At 39.1% G+C, this 20,848-nt stretch overlaps 2 protein-coding genes across 4 annotated transcripts in view; both read right to left on the bottom strand.

The window, feature by feature from the left end:
* The window catches only part of LOC127636836 (multiple C2 and transmembrane domain-containing protein 1-like), a 47,341-nt gene extending 45,758 nt beyond the window's left edge, over positions 1–1,583 (bottom strand). For all 3 annotated transcript variants that reach the window (XM_052117600.1, XM_052117596.1, XM_052117599.1), the window contains exon 1: positions 905–1,583. In XM_052117600.1, coding sequence (XP_051973560.1) covers positions 905–1,378 — 474 coding nt within the window. In that variant the 5' untranslated portion in view covers positions 1,379–1,583. The remainder of the gene's footprint in view (positions 1–904) is intronic.
* A 995-nt stretch (positions 1,584–2,578) lies between these two features.
* On the bottom strand, positions 2,579–17,836 carry LOC127636999 (septin-5). The gene is made up of 11 exons (XM_052117829.1): positions 17,805–17,836; positions 14,373–14,462; positions 13,843–13,929; positions 11,494–11,617; positions 9,128–9,262; positions 6,941–7,058; positions 6,683–6,784; positions 5,314–5,410; positions 4,959–5,094; positions 4,189–4,291; positions 2,579–3,809 (listed from the first exon to the last, which is right to left on the bottom strand). The coding sequence occupies exons 2-11, from the start codon at positions 14,380–14,382 to the stop codon at positions 3,747–3,749; spliced, it is 975 nt and encodes a 324-aa protein (XP_051973789.1). The 5' UTR covers positions 14,383–14,462; positions 17,805–17,836; the 3' UTR covers positions 2,579–3,746.
* Positions 17,837–20,848: the final 3,012 nt, after the last annotated feature.

Raw genomic sequence — 20,848 nt, 5'->3', positions numbered from 1 at the left:
TGTGTTCGGCTGAAAGAAGAAAGTCATATACACCTAGGATGGCTTGAGGGTGAGTGAATTATGGGATAATTTTAATTTTTGGGTGAACTAACCCTTTAATGTGTCTTTTCTTTAAGGCAATTCCTTCTTGCAAAATATTTGGCAAACATCCTTAGGGTCAGAGAGAACTAACTGTAATGTGCCAACACTTCTGAAACTAGCAGTCTCTATAAAAACTGCTCGACATCAAGGTTAAACTAAAAGAAAATATTTGTCAAAAAGAAAAGCTTGCGTATCAGCCAAAAAAGGAAATCCCAATGCGCTCTTATGTGAATGGGAATCTGAAGAGAGTTTGACTATGCAAACACATCACTTTGCATGGCGACAGGGCCAGACACAGAGATTGTTTCAGGTAAAATTTGGCGTGGCAAATGCCAAATAATACAAATGTGTACAAGGATGAGGAACTTCACATGTAAACTACTTACATGTATCATGCAAAATTATTTGTCTCCAGAGCAGATATTTTAGACATCAGGACAAAACTAATATGCCTCTCTAACACAAATGTTCAACCGCATCAGTTAAACATGGTGTAATAACCCCTTTTTAGAAGTTGACTGTTAAAAAAAAACAAAAAAGAAGTAATGCAATAGTTCTGTCTTTTCAGGTTGAAGGATTCATGATGTAATTGTGTGCACTGTTTATGTATACTGTTCAATCCTTAAATTTTTCATTTGTTTAAATTACATATATATATATGTGTGTGTGTGTGTGTGTGTGTGTGTGTGTGTGTGTGTGTGTGTGTGTGTGTGTGTGTGTGTTGCTTGTCAGGGAAACATAAAAAAAAATTGTCCATAAAGCCATTGTTGCATAATCATGTTGATTTGCAGTATTAAGTAATGCATGAGCTAAACCATCTTACCATGCTTTTATTGACCTGTTCCTCTTTACCATCCACCACAGCACCCTCTGTGCTTGTGGATCCTTGTTGAGCAGGTTTGTGTTGAGACCGCACCAAATGCGAGACAGTCGGTTTAGCGCTCATGGTTCTTTTCAGCGTCTCGGTCTCCTTACCGAGCGAAACTGCCGCTGCGGCCGCTCTACGTCCACTCTGCTCCGGCATGCCGCAGCGCGCCTTCCCGCTCTCGTCCCCATCACTCCCGCTTTCCAGAGCCGCTGCGCTGGGCAGATTGGGCTGAGACGAAGATATCGCTCGGTTCAAACCATAAGCCTTTCTCTTTTTAAATATCCTAAATACGCTCTCTTGTTTCCGTTCTTTTTTGCCCAGTTTGGGGCTCGAAGTGAGTTTGGATTTGCCCTGCAATGATTTCCACATGCCCTGCTGATGTTGTTGATGGGACGGAGAAACATCTCCCATGTCCAGTTTTCCCTCCATATGATCACCGCAGTCAACAGTCTGCTGCTGTTGCGTCCTAGTCGAGATGTTTCCAGGAGGTTATGTTCATGTTAAACACATGCAAACAAACAGCATTTACTCGAGTGTTGTGCTCAGCAGAAAATGCTGAGTGTAAAAAACATGTTTCATGCGGAAGTAGAGTGATGGAGAGGCGAGTAAGTTTCTCCAAACAGGCTACATGACTGACTGCACATCTGCAAGCTTTTAACGTTGTATTAAATAGGGTTCAGCAGCCTGTAGTCCTGCTCATGCACGCCCAGTATCCTATTACAAAAAAGTTGCAGTCTTATCCATTATATGATATGAGATAAACGCCTTCTTGTATCAAAACTTGTTAAAACAGTTTTGAATTTCCAAAAACACTCTTGCAACAATATATCAGCCACTGTAATTCATCAGCCAGTTATTGGCTGATGGGCATATCAGTCATGCGCAGATTTGGGTAAATAAATAAATAAAGTAATCCACTACAATTTAGAGATAGAGATAACTTTACTATTTACTTCTTCAGAAAATTGTTCTTTATTTTACGTTATTTTCTAAAACAAATTTTTTTACAGAAAAGTTATCCGATCAACAAATGCAAAAAAATAAAAATAAAAATGTTTTGGATATCACCACCTGTTGGGCAGGGAAGAGAATTTATAGTAAAAATAAAAGGACTTAAATATTGATAATATCACTTCTAAAGACATGGATTTAACCACTGGAGGCTTATGGTTTACATTTACACTGTCTTTGTGTGCTTTTTGGAGCTTCAAAGGTCTAGTGACCATTCACTTGCATTGTATGGACCATCAGAGCTGAGATATTCTTCTATACGTTTTTTTCAAGAATTTTCATTTTTGGGTGAACTATCCCTTTAACTTGTATATAACCCTGAATGTTAATCCTTTCATTTGCATTTTAAGGACATTATCATGAGCAATCAAATTCTTAACAGTGATGAGAGTATGGACAGAACAGACAGGATCTACCATAGAGGAAGTGTTTATCTCAGTTAAGTAAGAATAACAGTGAAATATCTGCACTATTCTCCAGAAAGAGAAATCAAACCTGCATGTCTTTCAGAGACACATTGTCTTTATATTTTCAAAAGAGTCAGTGAGTGATGGCACATCATGGTTTATTTATTTATCATGCTCAATAGCTTGACTAAACACATACATGGTATATATATCAAAATGCATCTAAAACAACACATACAGGTGATAGAAAATCTGTAAGAGCCTCCCTACTCATAAAGATGGTCTGATTTCTGCTTTTGTGATTGTGAGTAATATAAGCACTAAATATCACGAATAGCTTATTATATTAGGACAGACATTATCCTCTTATAAGTGGCATATTATGACTAAAGCATCTATAAATGATCTGTTAAAGAAAGCAATGAAGGATGGCTCTTTAAGAGAAATATCTTAGCAGTTCTCCGTAATTTTAAAACTGGAGTTATTACAGTAATCGTCCACAATTTAAGTTCGCAACTGAAGGGTTATAAGGCCTTCAAACACTACAAAATCTATTATTTTTATTAATTAATTATACAATAAAAATAAATACATCTTGTGAAGACAGTATATAAGATGCTCCATAGTATAGATTTGCTACAATACTGTGTTGGTGTACAGTAGTTAAAATCACCTATATACTTTTCCACTCCAAACTCTGTTTTAAGCACAGATGCACACACACACTCATTAACTGGGTGGCTGTGGTTCAGGTGGTAGAGCGGGTTGGCCACTAATCGCAGGGTTGGCGGTTCGATTCTTGACCCACATGACTCCACATGCCGAAGTGTCCTTGGGCACGACACTGAACCCCAAGTTGCTCCCAAGGGCAGGCTAGCACCTTGCATGGCAGCTCTGCTGTCATTGGTGTGTGAATGTGAGTGTTTGTGAATGGGACATTGTAAAGCGCTCAAGTAACCGCTAAGGTTAAAAAAGGCGCTATATAAAAAATACAAAAATGGATTACAAATGATTCACACAAAATTGTAAACAAAAACTCTAGAATAAAGAACAAGACTAGCATTTGACATCTACTGTGTATAAAGCAGCCATTGCCATGGAAACATTCATAAAGGACCACAAACTCTGTACAAAGTGTGAAAACTATTGAAACCAGATTTTTAGTTTGACAAAATATTTCAACTCTGAACCTGTTTTAGAAATCTAGACCCTGTTGAAACCGTAGTGCACAGCTCATGCTTGCCTTTCACATCTGTGTATCGTGTTCTAACATACAAATATGCTTGTTTGCTCCCATACTGCATATCTTTCAGTGTGTTGTTGACTTGAGTAAAAATGTCAACAAGCAGAAGTTTAAATCTTTGTTCATGGGGCGTCGTTCACAGGTCCTGTTCGTGCATCTGCTGTTGCATTTTCTGAAGCATTTCCTGCATTCTCCGCAACTGTGTGGCAAACAAGTATAGCGAAATTAGTAGAAAATTAGGCATTCATCATTGCAAATGTCCCAGCTCTTAAAGCTAGTTACAAAGTTCAGTTGCTGAACTGCCTTGCCATGTACCTTCTGCACAGAGCTGCAATGGAGCATTTTTCCAGTTAAGAACTTCAGCTTTTAAAAACATGCATCTGCATTCTGTTCCATTCGTTGCCCTGTGTCTGGATTTTCTTAATGCAAGAACAGTCCTGTCTAAACTGCTCCTAAGAAACCATCTAACTAAAGGTGGAACACACCTTTGATGTTTTATAATGCCATTTACAAAGACTTCTTGTCTTATATATCATGCAGATAATATATGAAATAATTGGTTAGGCATGACAGCTGACCTCGTCATCTTTCATCTTTATTAGCTTCTCTGTTTCTACATCAGGGGTGGACAGTGGTAATATTGGGATGGGGCTCTCCACGCGATTATCCTGGGTCAGATTGCTGGAGAAAACAAATATAATCTCTTTATATTTAACAATTAATATTGCATTAAAGGAATATTCCAGGTTCAATACAAGTTAAGCTCAATCGACAGCATTTGTGGCATAATGTTGATTACGACAAAAAAGTATTTTGACTAACACTTCCTTTTCTTTAAAATAGGCAAAAATCGGAATTATAGTGAGGCGCTTACAATGGAAATGAATGGGGGCCAATCTGTAAATGTTAAAATACGTACTGTTTCAAAAGTATAGCCACAAGACATAAACAAAATGCATGTTAACATGATTTTAGTGACATAAAATCACTTTCTAACAATGTCAACAAACCCTAAAACCCTAACATGACTGTAAAAATTATGATTTAAACAACTTTGTGGCTCATAATACATGAGTTTCAACAGAAGATTTCATGTAAATGCTTTTATAAAATTATATCTTCACATTTCTCCATTTAAACCCTCCAAAAAAATGGCCCCTATTCACTTCCATTGTAAGTGCCTCACTGTAACCTCAATTTTTGCTTTTTTAAAGAAAAGGAGGAACGAGTCAAAATAATTTTTTGTGGTTATCAACATTATGACACAAATGCTGTCGATTGAGCTTAACTTGTATTGAACCCGGAATATTCCTTTAAGGAAGAGTAACCAAATGAGATAAGGATTTACCTTGTCATTTGCTGTATACACTGTGCCCTGTAGTTTTCGTAGTGCACATCACATGTGATGTCTTTCAAGTCGTGCATATGTGAGCGAATCAGCACGTTTCTCAGCTTGACGAAATCACAATGGGACTGATTCTCCACTGTGGCAAAACAAAAGCATGTTCACAGATCATTTTGTGCAACATTTTGTGTGTTAAACTTCATCCAAGTGTTAGTTTTAACACATGCTATTTTTAATCACATACTGTAGCAAAACTTGATATTTAAAGCTTCATGGAAACTTAATTTGTTCTTCTAATGTACAGACAGCACAAAGTTTCTCCTATCCAAAAGTTTAAATGTTCAATGCAGAGCTGTACCTTCCACTATGCCCCATGGGTAAAGTCTCCCTCTCACCCGTTGACCTTTGATCTCCACTACTGTGTTGCTTCCAATCACGGCAAATGGGGTGCACTCCTGAGACACACAACAAATAGATTTGGGTTTCTTCCTTCTATATATAAATCTAAGTCTTACAAACCTGAATATCCCTCCATTAACACTTGCAGACCTCTTGAGGTTTACATTTAGACTTAAAGGGAAAGTTCACCCAAAAATAATAATCCTCCCATCATTTGCTCACCCTTATGCCATCTCAAACTTGTATGGCTTTCTATCTTTTGCGGAACACAAAAAATAACTTGAAAGCTCCAAAAAGGACATAATGGCAGCATTAAATGCAAGGACTCCAAAGTGGTTTAATCCATGTCTTCTGAAGAAATACGATCACTTTGGGTGAGAAAAGACAAATATTTAAGTCCTTATTCACTATAAATCTTGACATTCACAGTTTTCTTGACACGTTAATGAGAAGCTTGTACACACTTCCTTGAACTTGACGCATGCAAAGCCCTGTACACAAACCATATGCAGTGTTGCCAGGTTTGCTGTTCAAATGATGAGTCACAGGTTTAATTTTTTGGGAAACTTTTAAAATGCACTGCAGTCACCAAAAGAACAATGGTAAACACTAGAAAGGAAAACGCAAATGTCTCATTGATGTACAATGATACTGGGACTGAATACCTGGCAACTTGTCAAGATATATAGTGAATAGGGACTTACATTTAGGTCTGTTTTCCACCCAAAGACATTGTTTTTCTTAAGAAGACAAGGATTAAACCACTCAAGTCATATGGATTACTTTCATAGTGTCTTAATGGCCTTATTGGAGCTCGCAAGTTTTGGACCCCATTGACTAACATTGTATGGATAAAACACCTCAATCATTCTTCAAAATATCTTTTGTGTTCTACAGATGAACGAAAGTCATAAAAGTTTGAAATGGCATCTGTGTTTGATGAGAGAATCATCATTTATGGGTGAACTATCCCTTTAAAAGGGCCAAATTCTAATCTTTTGTAGCATATTTTCTCCTAAAGTCTGAAGAAGAGAAAACTGAAAGTAACACATTTATAGGCTGATTTGACAAAAGTGTAAAAACTGTTGAGCTATCAAAGCAATGCTCTGTTTGTTTGAGCATCCCTACCAGCCTGATACAGCAACATTGGATCAACAATGGCCTGAGTTTGGGGCGGGACTATCTGTTTTTCTTTTTTACCAATGCAAAGGCAGTATTTGGGAAACCTTGAAAAAACAGGCGACAACCTTGAATGGCAACAGCAAACATTAGTTTTCATGTGTTGGGTCATAAATTTCTCATTGCGAGCATTGAGTAATAATTCTGACCTTCAGTTCTCGGTCCTGTTGCTTGAACTCCTCATCCTCATCGGAATCGCAGTCTGGAAACTGGTACACTTTGATTCCGAACTTCTCAATTTCCTCTCTCACCTTGAATACAAGGTTAAAGAGTGCACGTTTGTTTATTTGTGACATCATCATCTGTCTTCGTCAAGTAGTAAGGACGTGGTCTGCGTATGAATATGAACAGAGCATGTGCATGTATAAACAGCCTGAATTGGACCTTGTGAAGATGTATTTACTCACCCTGTCCTTCATCTTCCTCATCTCTGTAGGCGTCAGATAGTCAGCCTTGGAAATGAGTGGAACCACATTGACCTTGTCCTGCAGTGCCTTCATAAACTCTACATCCACTGGCCGCAAACTGAGAGAAAAGAGAATAGACAGAGAGTTTGTTTGAGCTTGTCTAAATATTTAAGATACTTTTTTAATTTTAACTTAACTTTATTAACTTCAAATTAAAATTCTCTCATCATTTACTCACCATCATGACATCCCAGATGTGCATGACTTTCTTTCTTCTGCAGAACACAAACAAAGATTTTAAGAAGAATATCTTAGCTCTGTTGGTCCATACAATGCAAGTGAATGGTGACCAGAACTTTGAAGCTCAAAAAAGCACATAAAGGCAGCATAAAAGCAATCCATACAAGTCCAGTGGTTTAATACATACCTTCTAAAGTGATATGGTAGGTGTGGGTGACAAACAGAGTCATATTTATGTCCTTTTTAACTCAAATTCTCCTCCCTGCCCAGTAGTTGGCGATATGCACAAAGAATGAGAATCGCCAAAAACAAAAGAAGAAGAATGTGAACGTGAAAGTTTCATAGTAAAAAAGGACTTAAATATTATATATAAATTAATATATAAATCCACACCTATCATATCACTTCTGAAGACATGGATTAAACCACTGGAGTTATATGGATTACTTTTATGCTGCCTTAATGTGCTTTTTGGAGATTCAAATGTCTTGTCACCATTCACTTGCATTGAGAGGACCTACATAGCTGAAATATTCTCTAAAAACCTTTGTATTCTGCAAAAGAAAGTTATACACATCTGGGATGACATGAGGGTGAGTAAATGATGAGAAATTGAATTTTTGAGTGAACTATCTCTTTAAAGGATTAGTTGTTTGATGGTCCAAAAGGCATATTTAGGCAGCATAAAAGTGGATTACTGAATGAATGTCTTCTGAAGCAAATTGATATGTTTGTATAAGAAACAATTAAATAATTAATATGTTTTCAACTTTAAATCGTTGCTTCTGCCCTCTGCTGCATTGCTATTTTAAATGACCTAACTCTCGTGTGACGTTTTTTTCCTCTGTTGTATACAAACCATGTAAACGTGCAATTGCACTTACGACACACTACGCCTCCATGATGGGTCGACTGGTAGCAGGAAACGTGAACATTTTTTGAATTATTTATTTATTTTTTACAAAAACCTATCGATTTGCTTCTGAAGCCATTAAGTGATCGACTGGAGTCATGAGGATTACTTTTATGCTGCCTAAATATACCTTGTGGACCATCAAACCGCCATCAGCCTGTTCACTTCCATTGTTTGGACAAACAGAGCTGAAATGTCTCATAAAAATCTTAATTTCTGTTCTCATGAAGAAAGAAAAGACAGACATATCTGGGATGGCTTACAGGTGAGTAAATCATGAGAGAATTATCATTTTTGGGTGAACTATTCCTTTAATGTTTACGAATACATCTTTTTGTAAAGTGTTAGCAATATTTCGAATCTCATTTAAATTAACCTTAAATTTTATCTTAATTTTATTCTGAACATGTTTTTATATGAATGCATTTCAATTTAAATAAGCACATATTTTGCAAGCATGTAACCACATATTCAGGATTTCAGGGAAACAAATGTAATAATTTTCATTATATTTATTATATTATTTTATTTTATATAAGTCGACCATTAATCTGAATTTTAGATGAGTTGTTTCCTCCTCAATGTCTATGGTGGTTATGGCCCTGATTTTTTGGAAACACGCACATCTGGTATGTGTTTGTTATAATATAACAATATTAATAGAATATGTTTTGCATCAAAGGGGCTTTGAATACATTTACATTTATGCACTTACATTTATGCATTTGGCAGACGCTTTTATCCAAAGCGACTTACAGTGCACTTATTACAGGGACAATCCCCCCGGAGCAACCTGGATTAAGTGTCTTGCTCAAGGACACAATGGTGGTGGCTGTGGGGATCGAACCAGCGACCTTCTGATTACCAGTTATGTGCTTTAGTCCACTTTGCCACCACCACTCCATACATGCTCTCAGCTCTCAGAATGAGTGAATGATGACAGAATTGTCATTTTTGATTGCACAATTAGTAGATTACCAGATTCCATGTAGGTCTAGTTACAAGTACAGTTATGAGAGTCACGGATTGGTTACCCATGTCCAAACGGAGAGATGAAGTACAGGCAGCAGTGAACACGGTTATCCTGGATATTCTTTCTGTTCAAGCCGCTTTCATCTCGAAAGTACTGCTCAAACTGCTGGTCGATAAAGTCAGTAACGGCCTTCCAGCTGAGGAGTGAGGATACAATCTTGATTAGCAGAACAACTACTAATACTGTATTCATTTTCATTTGATTTGTGTTGTTCATTGGAGATGCTACTGTGCTGTATATCTTATTAGTCATCTTTAATGACTAATATAAAAGGTAAAAAGCAAACATTAACTGTGCTGCATTTTAAATGTATACTACAGTATGCATGTTTTCCATCCTATTATCAGAATCAGCTTTATTGCCAAGTATGCTTACACATACAAGGAATTTGTCTAGGTGACAGGAGCTTCCAGTCAACAACAATACAAACAATACCAAAAAAAAAACAGCAGCAAGGCATAGGTAATTAAAAACAAAAAAGAACACAAAATAAATAATTATACATATACGTACATAAACTCACCTTCATACATACCCACATACACACACGTAGTTCAAATCTAATACAATCTGTATATAAAGAACAAAAAACAGTATATTATGTACAGAGCAATGTAAGTAATGGCAGAAGTGGATAAGTTGGATAATATAATTTAAATTAAAATTAAACTGTGTATTGCACATAATTATTGCTCAATGGGGGTAATTTAACTGTTCATTAGATGGATGGCCTGAGGGAAAAAACTGTTCCTGTGTCTGACGGTTCTGGTGCTCAGTGCTCTGAAGCGCCGGCCAGAAGGCAACAGTTCAAAAGGTAGTGGGCAGGGTGAGTGGGGTCCAGAGTGATTTTACCAGCCTTTTTCCTCACTCTGGAAGTGTATAGTTCTTGAAGGGAGGGCAGGGGGCAACCAATAATCCTCTCAGCAGACCGAACTGTCCTTTGTAGTCTTCTGATGTCTAATTTCGTGGCTGCACCAAACCAGACAGTTACTGAAGTGCAGAGGACAGACTCAATGACTGCTGAGTAGAACTGTTTCAGCAGCACTGGTGGCAGGTTGAATTTCCTCAGTTGGCGAAGGAAGTACAACCTCTGCTGGGCCTTTTTCACAATGGAGTCGATGTGTATCTCCCACTTCAGGTCCTGTGAGATGGTAGTGCCCAGGAACCTGAATGACTCCACTGCTGACACAGTGCTGTTTAGAATGGTGAGGGGGACAATGTTGGGGTGTTCCTCCTAAAGTCCACAATCATCTCCACTGTTTTGAGCGTGTTCAGCTCCAGGTTGTTTTGACTGCACCAGACAGCCAGCCGTTCAACCTCCTTTCTATACGCAGACTCATCATCATCTCGGATGAGGCCGATGACAGTGGTGTCGTCTGCAAACTTCAGGAGCTTGACAGAGTGGTCCTTGGTGGTGCAGTCATTGGTGTACAGGGAGAAGAGTAGTGGGGAGAGCACACATCCCTGGGGGGCACCAGTGCTGATGGTACAGGTGGTGGAAGTGAATTTTCCCTGCCTCACAAGCTGCTGCCTGTCCGTCAGAAAGCTGGTAATCCACTGACAGGTAGAGGTGGGAACAGGAGTTGGTTTAACTTAGTCCGGAGTATATCTGGTATGATTGTGTTGAAAGCCGAGCTGAAGTCCACAAAAAGGATCCTTGCGTATGTCCCGGTCTGTCCAGATGTTGCAGGATATGATGCAAACCCATGTTGACTGCATCATCCACAGACCTGTTTGCTCGATAAGCAAATTGAAGGGGGTCCAGAAAGGGTCCAGTGATGTCCTTCAGGTGGGCCAACACCAGTCTCTCAAATGACTTCATGACCACAGATGTCAGGGCGACAGGTCTGTAGTCATTAAGTCCTGTGATTTTTGGTTTCTTAGGGACGGGGATAATGACTGAGCGTTTGAAGCAGCATGGGACTTCACATTGCTCCAGTGATCTATTGAAGATCTGAGTGAAGATGGGGGCCAGTTGGTTAGCACAGGAACGAAGGCAAGCTGGTGAGATGCCATCTGGTCCTGGAGCCTTCCTTGTCCTTTGCTTCCGAAAGACACGGCACACATCGTCCTCACAGATCTTTAGTGCAGGTAGTGTAGCAGGAGGGGGGAGGAGGGGGGTTGCAGGAGGTGTTAATGGTTGTGTGAAATGAAGGTCCGAGTGCATGTGGGGTGTGAAATCGGGCCTTTCAAATCTGCAGTAAAACACATTCAGGTCGTCAGCCAGTCGTTGGTCCGCCACAGGGTTGGGGGTAGGAGTCCTGTAATTAGTAAGTTGTTATACAAACTGAGGGGGGAGTCTGTGTTATTAATCACAGGAATGCCACAGAATATTCCTATTATTTATGTGGAACTGTACTTACATACCACTCTGTATTATTGACGGCGTCTCCGAAACCTGGTGTGTCCACAATGGTCAATTTCAGCTTAATGCCTTTTTCCTCAATGTCAACAGTGTGTTTGGTGATCTCCACTGTCTGATGAATACGCTCTGATCATACACAAATATGTGATAGAAACATTGTATTTAGATTACAAGTGAGTTGATGAGATTGTGATCAAAATGCTATTACCAAATTGAATTGAAAAAATTCATTATATGAATAACCTGTACAAAATTAAAACTTTCAAAACAGAACACTTCCATGGTCTAATCAAAATTGTATGTATTGAAGTTGTTTTAAAGTTGCACTTTGATGGTGCTTTATCCAGTTGCTTAACTAAGGTGTGTTCTAATCCGCACACTTCTGCACTATTCTACACCATTTTGAAGTGCGAGTAGTATGTTAACACTGAAAATGCAACTAAAAGAAGTGTACTGTGAGTACCCAGATGATGCACTTCTTCATTCTGTGGAGTGCTTTACCATCACCCCACGATGTGTGAATATTTTCATTATTTGAGATATAATTGTTGAACTGAGTTTGGCTTAAAGTTAGCGGTAACACATCATGTGTGTTTGAAACATCACTTCCGTTAGCTGCCAAATGGCAAATGCTTCCTTGTAGTAAAAAACTGGTTTATTTGGGTTGATACTACTCTTTGAAAATTCCTACACATTTGCTGCAGGTTCACCACACCCAGTGAAGAGCTGCAAACATTTGCGGTGAATCACAAACTCATTTGCATGTAAAAATGATGAGTGGGAAATTTTGCAGCTAGTTTGCCTGAACTCTAAATGTAAGTGATTTGAAGTATGTTCTTTGACCATAATCTTGACTGTTTTGGAGGGTTCGATCTTTCCCCATTCAAGTAGATAAGAGTTGCACTTGTATACCACTTGTTTACATCGAAAAATAGCTGCCCATGCTCCCCCGAGAGCATTCCAAAGATAACCGCCAGTGGACTGAATTGCTAGTAAGACTTCGGTGCACAGTGTATTGTGTAAAGCATAGTGCGTTATTTGTGACAGAGCTAATAGTATTTTTTAACAATATTTTTAAAATGATGAACACTCAACAAACTCTTAATAAACTCCAACATTCAAAAGTTGGTAGTTGGATCAAAGTCTTTCTAGCAGTCCACTGTTGGCATCAGCATTTTGGAGTAATGGAATACATGTAACAGTGTTACATTAAAAATATATACGAGTAACTTTATTCCACTACAGTTACAATTTAAGTAGTTGGTAATCAAAATACAGTTACTTTGAAAAAAGTATTTTGCTTACTGAAGAGATTCTCATTTGTTTCATTTTATATTTATTCTATTCAGTTGGAAAACACTTTTGCTTTTAAATGAAGTGATCTAGTAATCTAACGGAATACGTTACAAATCACATTTACAGCATGTATTCTGTAATCTGTAGTGGAATACATTTTAAAAGTAACCCTCCCAACCCTGTCGGCCATCTTTGAAATGCTCCGGAAGGCTATTTCCAGTCATAACTGTGCAGCTCCTATCTATTTGAATGGGGAAACCTCAAAAACATCTCAAAAGCGAAATCTCAAAAACACCAATTTCACCAATAAAATCTGACAGCACTAGAATCATAAATTGTGCTTCTTTCCCTCAGATAGAGCTAATAAATAAATACAAAACAAACAAAGTTTTCGAGTTGGTTGCCAGGCTGTGTGTGTATCTAAAAGCTGACTTGCTCTTTTACCTGCAAGGCGGGTCTTCCTTTCTACATCCATTGACCATTGGGGCGTTCCAATTTCTCTCATTCATTTTATTAGAAGTGGCCCATCTCTGCTAAATAGTCTCTGTTTGGATGCAGTTTGATTTCGAATGTTGAGAAGCATAACTTTTAAAAATGCCCCAACAAACACCAACAGGGTGAAAATAGTGACCCAACAAAATCCAATAGAGGTGTAAATATACATATGGTGCCATTCCCTCATCCATGAGTGCCACCATGTTGAGATCATGTGACGAGCCGAATAATACCCACTTTATCTCTGTGGTCCCCTGTAACTGGACGTTTTCACTTGCGGAATGAATTAATCATGGCTGACAGCGGATAGCGCTATTTTACAATGACTTTGGAAACTGAGAACTTCTGTTTTTGTGTAATGTTGCATTTACGCCACTAGGTAGAAATAAACATGAATATTACTGAGTGCACCTTTAATTATTTCCAAATATAAACATGCAAAGTTGTTTTTAAATTAATTATATTTATGAATAGGTTAGCGTAAATTAAATAATTTAGGTCATAATGGGTTCAATACGAAAAAAAGGTTGGGAACCCCTGGATTAGATAATACAAGTCACCTTCAGCGTTCAGTAGTTTCCTGTCCTTGTACAAATCTGTGAGGAACAAGCTGTTGACCAGGGTGGACTTTCCAAGACCAGACTCCCCTGAAACACAAGGAGTTTCAAAACACCTCATACAAACTCCAAAATACACTTTTGGTGTAATTCTAGCCAAACAAATTATAGTAAAAATTTTATTATTTTATAAAAATGTATAACATTATTCGATGTATTATATTACACTGGCATTAATAAAAAATAATAATACAAAATTGCCATTTTCTCTCTTTTGACTGACACAATGCAATTTTTAAGTTTACCCTGCTATAGTTCACTTCCGTGTTTCAAACCCGGAAATGTGAAAAGGGTCCATTTTATGGTTAGAGTTTGGACTGATTTCTTTTACAGAAATGTTGTTATTCCAGGACCAACCAAAGGCTGAACCAGAAATATGTCTTACTTGAAAAACATCACTGTGGCATTAATAAAAGTGGCCAAAAATGCAATTTTACTCATCGATTTTCAGTGATATGTAAATAGATGCTGACCTGCCACCATAAGAGTGAAATCAAAGCCTTTTTAACCGACTTCCTGTGTACTTGGTTTGGGAGGGTGGCAAAGCCGACATACTCTTTCTCCTGAAAGAATTAAATACAATTACATTTGAAACACACATTTCAGTAATAATACAAGGCAAAAGCCGTGACTTTACTTTCCATAACTGTACAGTATGCAAAAATGGACATCTTCAAGCCAAACCACATCTTGTGATAACAACAGGAATAAAACTGCATCAGAGCACCCCACCCCCCAAACCTCTAAGGCCATACATTAGTAGGGCATTCCCAGAATTCCTGCCATGCTCAGATTCTGTGCAGGATCAGGCAGGCCCAAAGGCCTCCATATTTACAATATTACATAATTCATTCTGTTATATAAAACCAGCCCACAGCTACATAGAATATTCATGCTTGGTTTGCATCGTCAATATGCACAGAATTAGCAGTGTTTATTTGGCCAATGCTTTTAAATATCTCCAGAATATGTGATCTGTAGGAAAAGATTCATTGCTCATGTATCTCTCCAAATGCCTTTTAGTACAATAGATTCTCCTGCTTGGCTTCATCTTAAGCTCTATTTGGCCTGTCTGTTAATGTCTCTAAGGAAGAGTGTTTATTCTGACCTAAAGACATGGATGTTGTGAATGTTTTTCAGTGGGCGATCACACCGATGAAAGTACAGAAAATGAATGGAAGGTTTACTTGCTGTGGTTTAAAACCATTAGCCTTATTTTCATCACTCTCCCAGTTTGACTGACAGTATGCCCTCGGGTGGACACATGGAAAGCCAAGCAAACATTTCAACATTTTCTAAGCCGGTGCACCTTGCACAGAGGCCACATGAACATCAGTTTATCTCAGATTTATCAGCACTAAGATTTGTAGTTATATGAATATGAAATTAGAAAGTTAGTACAAAATGTTAAACAATAAGACCCAGTGAAGCCTAAAGTAAATAAATTAGTAATAAAGAATATTCATTTAAGCACTATATGGGTTAATCTCATGAAGTCTTCATTATACAGTTGAAGTCAGAAGTTTACATACACCTTAGCCAAATACATTTAAACTCAGTTTTTCACAAGTCCTGACATTTATCCGAAGAAACATTCCCTGTCTTAGGTCAGTTAGGATCACTTCTTTATTTTAAGAATGTGAAATATCAGAATAATAGTAGAGAGAATTATTTATTTCAGCTTTTATTTCTTTCATCACATTCCCAGGGGGTCAGAAGTTTACACACACTTTGTTAGTATTTGGTGGAATTGCCTTTAAATTGTTTAGCTTTGGTCAAATGTTTTGGGTAGTCCTCCACAAGCTTCTCACAATAAGTTGCTGGAATTTTGGCCCATTCCTCCAGACAGAACTGGTGTAACTGAGTCATGTTTGTAAGCCTCCTTGTTCACACATGCTTTTTCAGTTCTGCCCACAATTGTTTTATCGGATTGAGGTCAGAGCTTTGTGATGGCCACTCCAATACCTTGACTTTGTTGTCCTTAAGCCATTTTGACACAACTTTGGAGGCATGCTTGGGGTCATTGTTCAATTGGAAGACCCATTTATGACCAAGCTTTAACTTCCTGGCTGATGTCTTGAGATGCTGCTTCAACATATCCACCTAATGTTCCTTCCTCGTGATGCCATCTATTTTGTGAAGTCCCACCAAGTCCCTCCTGCAGCAAAGCACCCTCACAACATGATGCTGCCGCCCCATGCTTCACAGCTGGGATGGTGTTCTTCAGCTTGTAAGACTCACCCTTTTTCCTCCAAACATAATGATGGTTATTATGGCCAAACTGTTCCATTTTTGCTTCATCAGACCAGAGGACATTTCTCCAAAAAGTAATATCTTTGTCCCCATGTGCACTTGCAAACTGTAGCCTGGCAGTTTTGGAGCAGTGGCTCCTTCATTGCTGAGCAGCCTTTCAGGTTATGTCGATATAGGACTTGTTTTACTGTGGATATAGATACTTGTCTACCTGTTTCCTCCAGCATCTTCACAAGGTCCTTTGCTGTTTTTCTTGGATTGATTTGCACTTTTTGCACCAAATTTCATTCATCTCTAGGAGACAGAATGAGTCTCCTTCCTGAGTGGTATGATGGTGGCGTGGTCCCATGGTGTTTATACTTGTGTACTGTTGTTTGTACAGATAAATGTGGTACCTTCAGGCATTTGGAAATTGCTCCCAAGGATGAACCAGACTTGTGGAGGTCCACAATTTCTTTTCTGAGGCCTTGGCTGATTTCTTTTGATTTTCCCATAATGTCAAGCAAAGAGGCACCGAGTTTGAAGGTAGGCCTTAAAAACATCCACAGGTACACCTCTAATTCAGTACACCTCCTATCAGAAGCTAATTGTCTAAAGGCTTGACATAATTTTCAGGAATTTTTTAAGCTGCTTAAAGGCACAGGTAACTTGTGTACGTAAACTTCTGACCCTCTGGAATTGTGATATAATCAATTAAAAGTGAAACAATCCGTCTGTAAACAGTTTATTGAAATATTACTTGTGTCAGGCACACAGTAGTCCTAAATGACTTGCCAAAACTATAGTCTGCAAATATGAAATCTGTGGAGCGGTTAAAAAATATGTTTTAATGACTTCAACCTAAGTGTATGTAAACTTCTGACTTCCACTGTATCCAGCTCACATTTCAGTATATAAGGAAAACAGTACATTTTGCATACATTTTTTTAGGACCATTAATTTTCTGCATTGTGAATTTATTTTCATAACAATTAAGTGGGAAAAAAAGATATACATTCTAAATTATATTTTAAAAATTATATATATATATAAATAATTTATCACAGTAGTACTTGTTGTATTGTCTTTATTTGACAATTTGTATTATTTTAATAATAATAATAACCTCTAATAATAACAATACAATTATTGTGCCTATTACAGTAATGATAATTTCTATAATGAGCTTAATTTTATATATGCAAATGTTTTTTTTATTCTAACATATCTATTTATTGATATTATTATTATCGTTAATGTTATTACAGTGAGGTTACTTTATACATATAATGTGATAAAATGTGTGAAACTGTGCTGTGCAGTGTGTGTAATCCAGGCAGTCAGGATTCGTTTCCAAGCATCTCTGAAAATGGACAGAATCCGTTTATTTGATAAGAAATACATTTGCAACCCACTAATGTAGGCTGAAACATATATAAGATGATCATTTGTATGTGTTGTTATTCTGATAACTAAACAGATGTGGATGGAAGCGTTAGGGGATGTATGGATGTTGTATGAGAATGCTGTTTTCTGGGTTATTCATAGCGCAATGCAACACACTGTCCCAGAATGAATGTATGGATGCTCACAGACCACCGATGTGGATCAAACTATGTTAAATAAAAATGGCTTTGCTTTGTATATTGATGATTGATTAAATGTGCTCTTACCTCTCCATCCTCTGTTGTGTGATGCGCGTGGTCCAAGGATGCAGACGCCCATTCCCATTTTCGCCCGAAAACCAGAGCGATTAATACAAACAAATAGATTAATTACATTTTCGCTATTGCATTTTCAGAAATTTCACTCACATGTTATTTTAGTTCCTAGTCCATCTTACCTGTTTTCACCGCCCGACTCTTGTACCTGGCGCTGCTCGTCATCCCGGCCGCTTTCGGAACGCTGATCCGCGGATCCTACTATGGAGAAGACGTGTTCATTAATAATCATGAGACTGGCGCTCGCCAGTGACAAGGAACGTCCCCACGAACTAGTTATTATTCAGGAGCCAAGACAGCTATTGGATAGCAAATGTTAGCATCCTCTAATTAATATTTATTAACCAATATTTTGCCATAGTAGGATTTGTATTTTCAATTTGGGAACAGCTGTAATATTATTAATATGTAACTATGGAATAATGTGTTGACTCTGAGGACTATATATGTATATACGTTTATGCATATGTAGTTTTATCATATGCATTTTTTTGCAGATTATTTTGCTGATTTTTTAAAAACAAAATTATTAAAAAATAAAAGAATACAACACAACATTTGGGCTGTTTAATTTGTTACAGACTATGTAAGACAATGAGGCTAACCTAAAAAAAAATTTAAAAAAATTAATGATCAATGAAGTATTATTAATGAAAAAAATACTGGACAAAAGAATAATCTTAAAATAGACCAGTTAAAGGGCATATTTAAACTGGTTTACTTAATTCGTATTTATAGAAATTTTACGGTAAAATACAGTAAAATAAATGAATAAAAAAAATGAATTCAATGACACAAAATTTCATCAGACTAAACTACACCAACTCTCTGTTGGCTGCAACATATGGCGATTCTACCAACTTGGAGGAATACACAGCATCAGTGACCAGCTACATCAGCAAGTGCATTGATGATGTCACTTTCTCCAAGACCATCACCACACGCTCCAACCAGAAGCCGTGGATGACTGCGGAGGTGTGCACGCTGCTGAGGTCCCGAGACTCCGCCTTCAGAGCAGGCGATAAGGCAGCCCTAAGAACAGCTAGGGCCAAACTGTCACGGGCAATCAGAGAGGCAAAGCGCGCACACGCCCAGAGAATCCACAGTCACTTCCAGGACAGCGGTGACACGCGGCGCATGTGGCAGGGCATCCAGGCCATCACGAACTACAGGACAACATCAGTTGCCTGTGACAAAGATGCCTCCCTTCCAGATGCGCTGAACGACTTCTACGCTCGGTTTGAAGTGCAGAACGACGTGATGGCGAGGAAGTCCACCCCTCCTCCCAACGACCAGGTGCTCTGTCTTACCACGGCAGATGTGAGGAAAACTCTACGTAGAGTCAACCCACGGAAGGCTGCTGGACCAGACAACATTCCTGGCAGAGTGCTCAGAGGATGTGCAGACCAGCTAGCAGATGTTCTTACCGACATCTTCAACATCTCTCTGAGCAGCGCCGTTGTTCCAACGTGCTTCAAGGCCACCACCATCATCCCCATGCCAAAGAAGTCTTCAGTGTCCTGCCTCAACGACTACCGTCCCGTCGCACTTACACCCATCATCATGAAGTGCTTCGAGAGGCTCATCATGAGGCAGATTAAGACCCAGCTGCCCCCTCACTAGACCCACTGCAGTTTGCGTATCGTTCAAACTGTTCAACGGACGATGCCATCACCACAACCCTCCATCTGGCCCTCACCCACCTAGACAATAAGGACTCATACGTTCGAATGCTGTTCATAGATTTCAGCTCAGCATTCAACACAATCATTCCCCAGCACCTGATTGGAAAGCTGAACCTGCTGGGCCTGGACACCTCCCTCTGCAACTGGATCCTGGACTTCCTGACTGGGAGACCTCAGTCAGTCCGGATCGGGAACAGCATCTCCACCACCACCACACTGAGCACTGGGGCCCCCAGGGCTGTGTGCTCAGTCCACTGCTGTTCACTCTGCTGACTCACGACTGTGCAGCAATGCACAGCTCGAACCACATCGTCAAGTTCGCCGATGACACGACCGTGGTGGGTCTCATCAGCAAGAACAACGAGTCAGCATACAGAGAGGAGGTGCAGCGGCTGACGAACTGGTGTAGAGCCAACAACCTGTCCCTGAATGTCGACAAAACAAAAGAGATGGTTGTTGACTTTAGGAGAGCACAAGGTGAACACACTCCGCTGAACATCGACGGCTCCTCTGTGGAGATCGTCAAGAGCACCAAATTTCTTGGTGTTCACCTGGCGGAGAACCTCACCTGGTCCCTCAACACCAGCTCTATCACCAAGAAAGCCCAGCAGCGTCTCTACTTTCTTCGAAGGCTGAGGAAAGCACATCTCCCAACCCCCATCCTCACTACATTCTATAGAGGGACTATTGAGAGCATCCTGAGCAGCTGCATCACTGCCTGGTTTGGGACTTGCACCGTTTCGGACCGCAAAGCCCTGCAGAGGATAGTGAGGACAGCTGAGAAGATCATTGGGGTCTCTCTTCCCTCCATCAAAGACATTTTCAAAAACACTGTATCCGCAAAGCAACCAGCATTGTGGACGACCCCACACACCCCTCACACAAACTCTTTACCCTCCTCCCGTCTGGCAAGAGGTACCGAAGCATTCGGGCCCTCACGGCCAGACTGTGTAACAGCTTCTTCCCCAAGCCATCAGGCTTCTCAATACTCAGAGACTGGTTTGACACACACGTGTCCTGAGTTGCACTTTAATAACTGTCACTTTATAACTGTCTGCTACCTCAATAACTGCTATGTGCATAGAACACTATCTCATAGTATGTTATGTTTACATCTTTAGAAACTGTCATCTTTTTGCACTACTGAGTACTGGTCGGCGCTGCACTGTCTATTGTCCTGTTCATTGTCAGTAATTTGTTGTACTGTCCTGTACTTTTTGCACATGTTTGCACGTGCACTTTATATAGATATATATAGGTTTTTTTATATAGGTATTTTATTTCGTTGTGTAGTCTCATGTGGTCCTATGT

Source organism: Xyrauchen texanus, chromosome 44 (assembly GCF_025860055.1).
Source record: "Xyrauchen texanus isolate HMW12.3.18 chromosome 44, RBS_HiC_50CHRs, whole genome shotgun sequence".
Classification (NCBI taxonomy): Eukaryota; Metazoa; Chordata; class Actinopteri; order Cypriniformes; family Catostomidae; genus Xyrauchen; species Xyrauchen texanus.
The sequence above is the reverse complement of the archived record's forward strand: the minus strand, read 5'-3'. Positions and strand labels throughout refer to the sequence as shown.